This window comes from Pleurodeles waltl, chromosome 6 (genome assembly GCF_031143425.1).
Source record: "Pleurodeles waltl isolate 20211129_DDA chromosome 6, aPleWal1.hap1.20221129, whole genome shotgun sequence".
Taxonomy (NCBI): domain Eukaryota; kingdom Metazoa; phylum Chordata; class Amphibia; order Caudata; family Salamandridae; genus Pleurodeles; species Pleurodeles waltl.
This window is the reverse complement of record NC_090445.1, coordinates 713,210,388-713,222,711: the sequence shown is the minus strand read 5'-3', so window position 1 is coordinate 713,222,711 and position 12,324 is coordinate 713,210,388. Positions and strand designations below refer to the sequence as shown.

At 44.9% G+C, this 12,324-nt stretch overlaps 1 protein-coding gene across 7 annotated transcripts in view; it reads left to right on the top strand.

Moving 5' to 3' along the window:
- The window catches only part of TACC2 (transforming acidic coiled-coil containing protein 2), a 343,330-nt gene that overhangs the window by 66,997 nt on the left and 264,009 nt on the right, over positions 1–12,324 (top strand). For 6 of the 7 annotated variants that reach the window (XM_069239186.1, XM_069239189.1, XM_069239185.1 and 3 more), the window contains exons 3-4: positions 8,007–8,506; positions 8,794–8,910. In XM_069239186.1, the coding sequence (XP_069095287.1) occupies positions 8,007–8,506; positions 8,794–8,910 (617 nt within the window). The remainder of the gene's footprint in view (positions 1–8,006; positions 8,507–8,793; positions 8,911–12,324) is intronic. The other variant, XM_069239188.1, reaches the window with a different exon arrangement.

The window sequence follows — 12,324 nt, the reverse complement described above, 5'->3', positions numbered from 1 at the left end:
TGAAACACGAAGCTATACAAGGATCTTTCCAAGTATTTAAATAAAGGCCCAGTTCCTAAGGGTGTGATAAGTGTCATCGTGCTGCATTTTCCTCCAATGTGCACATGTTTTGCATTCCCATTGTTCCCTTATTCCTATGGATTACATAGCCTGCAAGGCAAATGGGAGCATATGTGGTTAGTTAAAGGGCTTTCTTGTCTAAGAGTGGTGCTGTAGGCAATACATCATGAGCCGTGGCTATGAAGAAGCAGCAGTTATCATCAACAGTGAGAAGTGGTCAAGTAGATGGAAGTGCAGAAGTTTTCTTGCTTTGGTGGTCTGAATTCTTTTCAGTTGTTAAAAAAGAATGGGGGTCTCGGGAAAGACTGATTTACATAGTCAGCTTTGAAAGGCCAAATGAGATAGTGGCGTGGAGGTAGACCATTCACAGCACAGTATGCATGGAGCAGAGGGCTCTTTTTTGTGGCTTGATTGATTTGGAGCAACAAGTGTAGGTACGAGCCAATGATTAGTCCCACATTTCTGGGATTTTAATATCGCTGGTGATACATCAACTTTCTAACCCAGTTATTCAAATTTCTGCATGCCAGGTTCTCTCTTTTAGACAAGTTAATTATAAGGCGATTTCTCAGTATCTAGTGATGAATGGCTCAGAGGTATTGGTCTCAGTCTGAGGTATACTACTCCCTTGGACTTTCCAATTTTTAGATGATCTGAGTGTTATCAAATTTGTAGCATGTCAAGTTGGAGGATTTGATGAGATCCAAGAGTCTGCTGAGGTAGGAACTGAACTGAAGAGGAGAGTTGCAAGGTCGACATGAGGCAGCCTCCATTGACGTTGAAAGGTAATGATGTGAACTGGTAAAGGAAGATGATTTGTCAGAAAGTAGGAGATCCAGTCAACGTTGTTTCTTTTGATGTGAAGTTGCTCTAGTTTCTGCATAAGCAATTGGTGATGGATAATGTGCAGAAATGTGTTGTGTGGAACTTGTGCTTGGTAGTCTGATGCAACACTGTGTAGGCACAGGTTACTGCAATGTGGATATGGCATTTCACAGTGATGTGGGATATGGTCCGGAGGGTTGAAGGATAATGTGCTGTTGTATGGTGTTGCGAGGTCTTGTTGAGTAGTTAATATTGTCAAAGCAACACAAACTCTATAAAAAACAATATTCATATATAAGTACTATTAAAATGCATTACTTGCAAATATCTTCATATGAGTTCACCATAATACATACTTTTCTATCATCCGGACTAATTCAAATTCACTTTAGTTGATTCTTATAACTGTGTTAAGTGTGTGTCAGGGGACACCCCTCTAAGCTGAAAGTATCTTGCTTTCGTGATCCTATGACATTCTTATATTCTTCACACAAGTCCAAAATATGTTGTTATAAATCTGATTAAGGTAATGTTTCCAGAACATAGCACCTCCTTCATGCAGGTCCTGGACACCCTCCTAGATTATTTTGCACATATACTTAGTATTGTTAATCCATATCTACAGGAAGAGCCTCAGCGTTAGGCAAATAAGATGCTTTATATGGATAAATGTCTTCATCAAACATTTAAGAATCCTTTTCTAGGATAATCTAGAAATTCCTTCGAAGGATGAACCCCAACGGATCAAGATTCTTTGGTCATGTACAGGACATGTCAGTAACCACTGGGGCACCACTTCTACGAGACTGTACCATTCCTTTTATCAGGAGCTCTAGCGAAGTGCCTCTTGGAGCCTGTGTTACATCAAAGTAGAACGAAGTTCCCTTGCCAATTAAGTTTATTTTCTGATAACCACAAAGGCGCCCTGGGCTACAATGATAAAGCATCCATCGTTTCTTACAACGGGTAATTTTCACAATAGGACCAAGTAGGCTCCCCGTTAGTTAACATTGAGTTAAGCATGCACTGTACATAATAACACTAGGTTGTTACTGTTAAGATTTATTTAACACTGTCCTCGGAAGGGCTCTACCGTTCATTCTTTTTTGGAAGAGGGGTGCCCCCCTCAACCCACTATCATTCTCCCCCGGAAAGCTAACAGATGTTGGCTGCCTCCAATTTCGTATTCTGAGTACACCAGGCCTTCTTAATATTGTGTTTTTTTTGCTGAAAAGACTTTAGCGCAACTACGGTACATATTCACAGCCATTTGTCGCACAAGTTGTGTCATCCACTTAATTTAGTACATGAATATGCACCCGTCCAATTTTAGGGTAAACATGCGCGCCAGACGCCACGTCTGAAGTCTACAAATGAAAGCAGAGGACAAGAGTGCAGCCCTATAATGCCTTACTCTGTGTGTCATTTCACCTTTCAAATGGTTATTCGTTACTGTCCAAGCATTTCCAGGCAGCACTATTATTACCCTGAGCAATGAGATCAGAATCCCCGTTGGAGTTTTAAAATCCACAAATGTACAATGGAGGGGCTAGGCACCTTTTCCAGTCGCCTTACTGCCATCATGGCCAATACTACCGCAATGTGTATTGTGGATGCATAATGTGGGTACAGCTTCCTAAATTCCATCTGAAATTTCGGGATTCCTTCTGCTCGTGCAACCTGTAGGATATTTTGGTAGAGTGTGTGAAGGGATATACTACCTTGCGGCACAGTGTATGGCTGACCTCTGTTGGTGTTCGTGTTTTGATGATATGTTTTGGGCTTTGTGTGTTGTGTGGTGGTATTTTTTGGGTTGTAGCCTGTGGTGGAGTTTATGTTATGATGTAATGTGGTGGATTTCGTTTCATGTGGTTTGTGTGGTATAGTGATGGTTTGTGTGAATGGAGTCATGCTTTGCTAAGTTAGAAAAGCAGGTTTCAATTATGTTCAGGTCTATAGCCTCAGACTAATCCAAGAGTGGATGCAAAAAGACAATATATATGTTGAGCTTTGCGCTGTGCATTGCAGTGTGTGATTCTGAAGGTATGTGAAAAGATTAGTGATTGAGGTTTGTGGAGTTTGTGCGAAAGGAGAGGCAGGTGGGTTTGGATGTGGAGGATAGTAACTACTGTAGGTTGGTTATGCTGCATCATGATGTGTGCTTAAAGTTGTGTTTCTTCGTTTTGGGAGGAATGTCCTGCATTTTACTGACCTTCTCGTGCAGTTGGGTATATTGTGGCAGAATGTGATATCCTAGCTGCTGCAAGTGCTGGTTCTGGTGGTGTAATTGTGCAGAGAGTTGAGGTGCAGAGTGTAATAATGTGTGTGTAGTGGCATGTATGTCTTTGTGTGTGATGTTGTGGGATACAATGTCACAATCAATGTGAAGAGTGTGTTATCCAGGTTTGTGTGTTACGTCTTAAAAGGGGGTTCTTTGGGTTGTGTTGGATTGTTCTGTTTCCAATTGATGGTTCTTTGATGTTGTATTCCAGGGTTTAGTGCAGTGGTGTGCTTTGTTTGGTGGTTTTTATGTGAAGTCTATAGGTTTGAAATTAGTGTTTGTGTAGCACATTGTGCTGCAGTGTGTTGTGCCTTCATGTGGGTTAGAACGTGTGTAGTGAGAGGCTGTGTGGATGTTCTCTGTGGGGTTGAATGGTGGGATTTGTTGGTACTCTGACATTGGGTTGTGTTTATTAGAGCAGAATGGATTTGGATCAACCCGTCTGGTATGAGGCAGCGAGGTGTGTGCTGGGTTATGGTATGATGAAGTGTTGACTTTTGCACTCAAGGCGTTACTTAGATGTGGGAGGCAGCGCTTTGTATTGTGATTTTTATATAGTCTGTGGGTTTTCCTTAAGTATTATTGAACAGCCAGGTTTTAGGTAGTTTTCTGCACTATAAGTGATCTGGTGTTAAGCATAGGCGGGGGCAAAATTCCAGAGGCATGCTGTAAGGATCATTATACGTGTACCTTCAAAACTTTTCTTCTTGAAGTGAGCTTTTGTGATAAAATTGTCAGGCTTAGATCTGTGGGATGGGTAATATTTGGAAAGCTTTGTCTGAAAGAACTGTGAGTTTTGGTAATGGTTGGTGCTGTTCATGACACAGAGGGTTTCACAGAGGGTGACTGCCAGATCCCTTGGGCATCTGGCAGTCAAAGCAGGGCTCAAGGGGCTGAGAGATGAGCTCCCTGGAAATGAGATGTAATAGCTTGTCTGGCCTTTACATTCAGAACCCCTTTGAGTCTAGGGGTGGTGTCTGCAGGGAGGCCCAGAGAAGTGCAGTGACTCTGTCTAGGTGTATAAGATAATAAGGCAGATTTTGGTCTGTTGTCTCTAAGGATATGTCAGGTTGGGTAATATATGTTGTATGGTGTGGCTGAAACAAACGCCTATTCTAACCACTTTTCTGATGCAGGTATCTCGGGAGATATCCATGTCTGTGGTTCAGCCAATATTTTTAACTGTGCTATTTGGCCAGGGAGGTGGTGATAAGCAGATGGCACTGCTAGGTTTCTGCAGATGAAAGTGTCTTTTTACTCTGGGTTAAGTTTTGTGTGGCATTTGACCAACCATCAAATTGGTCTCTTGTAGAGGATCTGTGCATTGGGATGTTAGAGAGTGGGCGTCTTGTTACTCTGGATATGATCTGTGTGGCTTGCTGCAGTTTTAGCATGCCAAAAGTGAGTTAGTAAAATTAGTGGTGTTGTTTATACATCAAATAGTATTGGTTGAGATGTTGAGCTGTATAGCACCTCACAAGTTATCAGACTACTCTGTGAATGCTGCTGCGCCATGTACACTGTTTGCCTTCTGTCACAAAGGAAGGAAGTGATGTTACAAGTTAAGTTCCCAGGATACCATGATCTTCCTAGTTGATCAAAGAAGTCTGCTAATATTCTGTGTAGAATTCTAATGAGGGACAGCAAAAATGACTAAATAACAGGAATAAAGAGCCTTGAAGATAGAGTGTTTCTCTTTGGGGAGCCAGTGCAAGATGACCAGAAACAAAAGAAAATCACAGGAGCTTAAGAACCAAGCATTTGGATGCATTGCAAACAATCTAGAAACTATGAGAGGAGGTAGCATAGAACATCAAGCTAAAGAGAATTTCCCTAATCAAGACAAAAAAGGAGGACACATTGAACCACCAATTGTGGCAGTCCAAGGCAAGCGTGAAAATCTATAAAGACAGAATTGTAATAGAAACAGTTATCTGGCAGTATGCCAACTTAGATGGAAAAGAATAGAAGAAGCTGAAAACAAAAACAAGATTTCTAACTCAATGGGATAAATCAGAGATGGTTGAAGGTCACTAGGCCAGGAAGAATAAGACGCCAAAAGACTGCCAACAACCAGCACCTCTGTTTTGATGAGTTTAATTTGAGTCAGTATTTTTAATACCCTGCTAGCTACCAGCGATGGACATTGACGAAATTTACCTTGTGCAGAACCAGAATTACTATCAAGCCTGAGGACAATCTGTATATTGTCATCATACTACACCAGATTGATGCCAAAAGAGCAAATTAGGTTACTAACAGGAAAGTGGGAGTTAGGGGAAAGCCGGTGGAACGTCACATAACAGGGACCTGAAATTCAACCAGAAACGTGGCAAATTTACTTCTTGAGACCAATGAGTAAAGCAGAATTTAAACCAGGCAATAACATTACTAATACCTTCAATCCAGTAGAAGTTTAGAAGGGAGAGCAAGAAGTAGTGAGATACAATGTCGAAGGCCGCTGAAAGATCACAGAGGCTCAGGATGGCCATCCTGATCTCGCAGTAACCGGAGATCACTGGCAACAGCAAATAAGGCTAGCTCTGTGCTGTGGAGGAACGAAAATGGGATTGGGGCGGGCCCAGGAGCTGTTTTGTGGTGATGAAGTTGGCCGGTTGGGCATTTATGTGACTTTCTAAGATTTTTTTCTGGGAGAGGTAGAAGAGAAATTGTGAGAAAATTAGCAGGAACCGGAGGATTGGCAGAGGGTTTCTTTAATAATGGTACTGGAATGGAGAAAATGAGGCAGTGGGCATAAACCATGAGGTTTCTGTTATTCCAGTTTTGTCTGTGGTGTGTGTGGTTTGCAGAGAGGCTTTGGGTATCACGACTGTGTGGATATCAACATGCCAAAATTCCACGGTAGTGAAAATGACTGTTAAGCAGCACATCATGCAAGGTACATTTTTACCAAACCTTACCTCAGCGCAGTCACATGTGTTTTCATCATGTTCACAGTCACACCTTGTTGGGAAGTTTTTTGTCTGGTTGTTCCTTTTGCCTGATTCCTGGCTGACACTCTGACGGTTTCCTCCTACCTAACGCTGCTCGCATCCCTTACACTGTGGCAGTTTCCTTGGCATTCCGCGTTGGGAATTCTATCCATTTTTTTTACTTTGATTAACTTCTCTCTCTCTTTTGTGTTCCAGGCCTTTGCCAAGACCATGATGGCAGACATTAGAATCCTGTCTCAGAGGTCATTATTTAATATTTAAACAGAGACAGAGGATGGTTCCTTATGTCCAGCATTGTCTTCAGTTGCTCACTTGGAATTAGCCACTGCCGTTTTTCTACTGTTTGCCATCCACGATAGTTTGTCATCCCACTCTGCCTGAAGAAATCTGCATACTCTCCGGGGTTTTTTGCTTCTCACTTGAGATTATTTTTACTCCTATTATTTGGTCCTCTCCCACTTGCTCCCTTTGGACATTATTGAACCCAAGTATTTTCACTGAATCCGTGTCAAGCTACTAGGAGAGACAGGCCATATCTTGTACTTAAGAAGGTTCCACCAACTCAGCAAGCCAGATCTGCAGCCCTTCACACTGATATACCCTTTGATCCCCAAGGACATCACAGGGTTGACCCTCTGTCCACACATAAGAAAAGTTCTAGTAGTGCACAATACTGACAGTAAACAGGTATTTGAATGCCATGAGACCTTAGACCAAGGGCACCCATAGGGCAAACTCAAGTGCAGCCAGTATTACCAAAGGCTACCTCAAGTTGACATCCATTGTCATTATCCTTGAGCAGAGGTATGGCCAGTGCTAGGGCAAGGAATGGACCAAGCTGAAGACAACAATGAAGGTGTGTCTTTCTGAGTGGTTAGCCTCCCCCTACTGTCTGTTGTATGTAGAATTTCCAAGCTGGTGATCAGGGGGTGTGTGAAAGGTTTCTACTGGAAAACAAATCAGATGTTAAAGTCTCTCAGCAAGGTCGTGCGAAGGTGGTCAAAGATTATGAGTGCTTCAGAATCTTTGAATGTTTATGGGAGTTTGAAGTTGTGCATGTGACCTTCAAATGAGTAGAACAAAGTAAGAAGTTGAGATAGATAAGAGAAGTGGAAGAGATTCGGAGTCCTGTGTGAGGTACACAAAGAGAGGATTGTGAGAATGAGGGCTTTGAAAACCTGCTCGCTGAGGATTTTATTTCAGAATCCCATTACAACAAGTTCACAAGTACATGCACACAGACACACAGGAATTCACAGAGACATAGACACACACACAGAAAGGCATGCAGACACATCCACACACGAAAGATACACAGGCAGGCAGACAAACACACTAATGGACACATGCATACAGATAGGCTCAGTCACACACAGACACATGACATACAGAGAGAAATGCCGATATACTTGGATTTTGAAAAGTGAGCAGAGGGAAGGAGCCTAGTTCTAAAATTGAACACACCCTGAAATTGATGTGCACAGCATATAGAATCGGATACGTAATGCGATATGGTGTCTATGGTCAGCAGAAGTCTCAGTAATACACCTGGCCAAACCACAAGGAGGCAATGGGACTATTGAACTTTGTTTTTGAAATCTCTAGCTACTCTTTGCTTCCCAGCAGAGAAAGCACAAGCACTATTGATTTCATTTTAGGGGACATGTAAGGCAAGTGAGAAGGTAGATGTCCGAAAGCAAATATAGAAAAAGCCATCCAAAGCCTTTGGCCCATCTGTTTGTCATACTGAAGATGTGTTTGTCTCCTGGTGGCCATTTTCGTGCTAGAAATTTTCATTCGTTTCCAGACACAACAGTTTTAGACATTGCCCATATGACCTCTTCAGGGAATTCACAGGGTTCATTTTCTCATCTTTCTTCTTGCAGGTGTCTTCAGCTGTGCCAGATCCAGCCCCAGAACCAGGCACTCCACCCGAGAACAGAGAGAAGCACAGCGATCCATCACCTCAGGACTCAGATACTGAAAGGGGCACTCCACCCACAGATAGAAAGAGTCCACACGACCTGGCCCCTTTGGATTCTGGAAGGAAAGCAGATACTCCATTTAGGGACAGAGAGAAGCATCTCAAATCACCCCCTCCGGCTCCAAAGGAAGAATCAGGCAATTTCCCCTCGAACAGGAGGAATCAACTGGATCCTTATCCTCTGGCTCCGGGGAGTGAACTGGACTTCTCAGTCTGGGATGAAGGGAAGCAGCAGGGCCCTTGTCCTCTGGAGCCCAGAATAGAGGCGCCCCATCCTCCCAGTAACAGCAAGGATCCCTGGGATTGGGACCAGGTGGGGCCTGACGGACAGTTCATCTCTGGCCAGACTCTCACCATTCCTGCCTTTCTCCTACAGGGTGAAGACTGCACAGAAGGCTCCAGGTACAGCTGGAATTAAATATTTGTTTATCATCATTGGGTAGTGTCATACAATTGCATGGTACCCACTAACCCCCTCCACCCCTGACCAGACAGACAGGTCACATCATCTTCCCTAAAATACAAATCTTTGCCCAGGTACTTGTGCGATTCTAGGTTGTATATTTTGGTACTACTTACAATGTGGTTTCGACTCAAAACACAGTACTCGTGGGTATTGTCCAAAATCTCTCCACAGCTTCTGTTTTTTGATACCTGTTTGGTGAACATGTACTCTGTTCTGATTCCAGCAGTGGTGCCTCGGGCGAGGGCAATTCCACCAGCACACATGTGGTACACATGGATGAGCTTGCCCCTGGCTCTGAATACCCAGATGACGCTGCCTCTGCACCCTGCAACACTGACAGGTAGGTGGCTGCCTGTGTGAGGCTCCCCTGAGACAGGCTGGCTTATGAGAAATTGAGGAGATTTCTCAGGCAGGCCAATGTCTTTGCAAAGCCAGCTGGGCTCTTGTGGTTGTAGAGTCTAATGCACTATAGGTGATCCAATGCATGGGCCTGTTACCCTCTAAAACATTGGGGCTTTTCTGGGGCGTTGATCCTGTGTCAGTGTGTGGTGCTCTGCATGTGTGCTCTTGGAATCTGTACTCAAGGAAAAGTACAAGCAAACCGCCAAATTAACCTATGCTAACCTTGGCACAGAGCAGTCTTAACCTAGATGTATAAAGTTTTTGTGCAACACTTCAAAGAGTAAAACAGTGAAAACACCACAAAAAGCCCACACCAGGTTAGGGAAATAGAGCAAAACGTAATAAATAAAACAAGACCAAAAGAACAAAAATCCAATCAGTAGAAACAGAGTCATGAATTTTTGAAGAATAAACTGCAATATAGTACCTGAAGCATAAAGTGCCTGCCAACCAGTGATATCTGGTCGCAGGGTCAAAGTCAAAAGTTCAAGTTGATCGCAATGGAGCGAGGGTTGGATATAGTCCCAGATTAGTCCCTCTGAAGGTTTACCATCTCAAGTTTTGTGCTAAGAGTGCCGTTCACGATAAAGGAAGATGATGGGAGCAAGGAGAGCATTGCTGGCAGTGGTCGGTGAGGTGCAAAAACCTGGCTGGATGTCAGGGACGGCCAGGCTGGAGCTTCGCATTGGCGATCCACCCGGGCGACTGATGCTTGCTGTCTGAAGAGACAGGTTTGCAGTGGCTCGTGCCGATTTTCTGTGTGAGCGGCACAGTTCTGTTGCAAATGGCTCGTTTGCGGTAACAAAGAGCCCAAAAGCTTGAATTAAAGAGCTGAAGAGCTACACCAAGGGTCCAGGACCTGAGAGGCATCTCTTGTTGGTCAGGAACTCACAGAGGACGGGTCCAGGAGCTTTTGGGGAGCCTGGTATGTTCCTCAGCTCAGGAGGCCAGCAGACTAGCCTTTTGAGTCACTCTGGGGTCCTGGGTTCAAGATGGGCCTGCAGGTCCAGTTGAGGGTAGTAGGCAGCAGGTCAGCACAGCAAGGCAGCAGCTCCTTCAGGGTAAACGTCCAGCAGAGTGATAGTACTTTCAGCAACGCAGCAGTCTTTCTTCCTGGCAGAGTATCCACAGGTCCAGAAGTGTACTAAGTGGTGGTGTCTGAGGGCCTTCTTTTTTACACCTGTGCCCTGATTCTGAAAGGTGGGAGAACCTTCTAAAGAATGTCTTTGAAGTGCATGGAATTTCCTGGCTCCCCTGCCCTGGCTCCAAGCTGGCTGAAGTGACAATGCAGAGTCGGTAAACCCTTTGTGTGGAGACAGAACACAACCTATTCAGGTGTAAATGAGGCTGGGCTCCTCCTGTCCATCCTCGGAGCAATGGCCCACCCAGTCACACCTAAGCCCCCACTGTGTGTGGCTGTCTAGGCCGAAACACAAATCCCAACTGCCAACTACACCCAGGCCCTCATTACGGATTCAGCGGTCTTTTTTCAAGACCACCGAAGCCGCAGCAGCCAGCATACTGCCAGTGGTGACGGTATGCTGGCCGCCCTATTAGGAGTTTTCCACTGGGCCAGCGGGCGAAAATAGCATTCCTGCCCGCTGGCAGAGAGGAAAACTCACCACAATATTAAGAGCTGGCGGCAATGTTATGGTTCATCAGGTGCGACAGCACCCGTCGCGCATTTCACTGCCCATAATTCGGGCAGTGAAATGCAGGCCTGGTCTGTCGATGGGGGCCCCTGCTCTGCCCGCAGTCCTGTTGCCCCAACTCAAGATGAAGCACAGCTAGAAAGAAGAAGGGCCATGGAGGCAGGGCCTTCTTGAGCGGCTCTGGCACAGGGACCCGTCGCCAGTGGCTGACAGGGCTGCGGAGGGCTCTGAATCTGACTGTGCCTCCAGCGACTCAGTTGACTCTAGTGTATGGATGCTACACCTCATGTCAGGAACATCCAACTACATCATATGAAGTGATGGACATACTGGTAATGCTGATTTGAGACATTTCAGAGAGCACACTTAAATTCCTCCCCTGATATGGTGAGGTGAGAGCAACAAACACAGTTTTACTCCTTTGGGTACGGGGCTGCATGATCTTTGAGGGTGCTGGGTGGGGGACTCGAGCACAGGGTGCTTCTGCCTGACTCTACCGCTTGGGTGTGACGTGCTTCTGCCTTACTCTAACCCGCTCATTGCATGATTTGTGGTGCTCTTGCAAATAATGTTAGTCATTTGGATAGGGGGTATTGCCCTTCTTGTCCTTGGGAGTGGGAGTTGGTTTGGGGGTTATTAGTTTCTATGTTGGGGATACATTAGTTGTGATATTCTGAATTTCCGGCATTCAGGCTTCCTAGGTGAAAAGGCTGAGGATGGGTGAGGGGACACAGTATTGACCATGTCTAATGGCTCCCCTTATGACCTGTAAGTTCCTTTCATAGAACATTAGGGAAATGCACATAATGTTTAAGAGATATAAAATACCATCATACTTAAACAGATAGGGCAGCACTCTTGCAGGAAACACATCTAACAGCCAAAGAGGGGTTGGCCCTTCAATGCAGATGGAAAGGCCAAGATTATTATACTACCTATTCAGCCTTTGCCAGAGGTGTCCTGATATTAGTTAGGGCTGGAGTGCTTTTTCAACACCTTGGACATCTGGTCGACCCGGAAGGCTGCTGTGTTGTGGTAGCAGGCAGGTTAGAGGGTCAGGACATAGCCATAGTTAATATTTATGTGTCTGACTCAGATCAGGGCCAGTTTTTGGTGAGCTTATTGGGTCCTTTGGCCCACACCTCTCACAACCCACGATAATAGGAAGGGTCACATCACCCATTACCAGACTCACAGACGTTTAGTGTGACCTGTGCCTTCTTGGAGTAGCAGATGAGATGGGGACTGGTGGACACCTGGAGGCAAACTCACCCACATGCCCGTGATTACTCTTTCTTTTCCAGGCTCCATGAGCTGCAAGTATGTTTTGATACATTACTTCGCACCCCTTATGTACACAGCTTGGTTTCCAATATGGAACACCTGGCTTGCACAATATCTGACCACAACCCTGTCCTCTTATAACTGAACTGGGCTTGCATTAAGGGCCCATTTCCCCACATGGCGATTAAAGCCCAAATCTCTGGAAGACCAGGTATTCCTGGAGGACATCTGAACGAAGATAGTACATTACTTTGATAATAACACTGGGACAGCCTCCTCCCTCCAACTGGAGTGGGATGCTGTTGAGGCAGTGATTAGGTGGCAATGTATGGCAATGTCTATAGGCGTCAGGTGTACCTTATTGAGGGAGGTATTAGGTGCAAAGAGTGATCTTTGTGAAGTAGAGGTGCAACGGC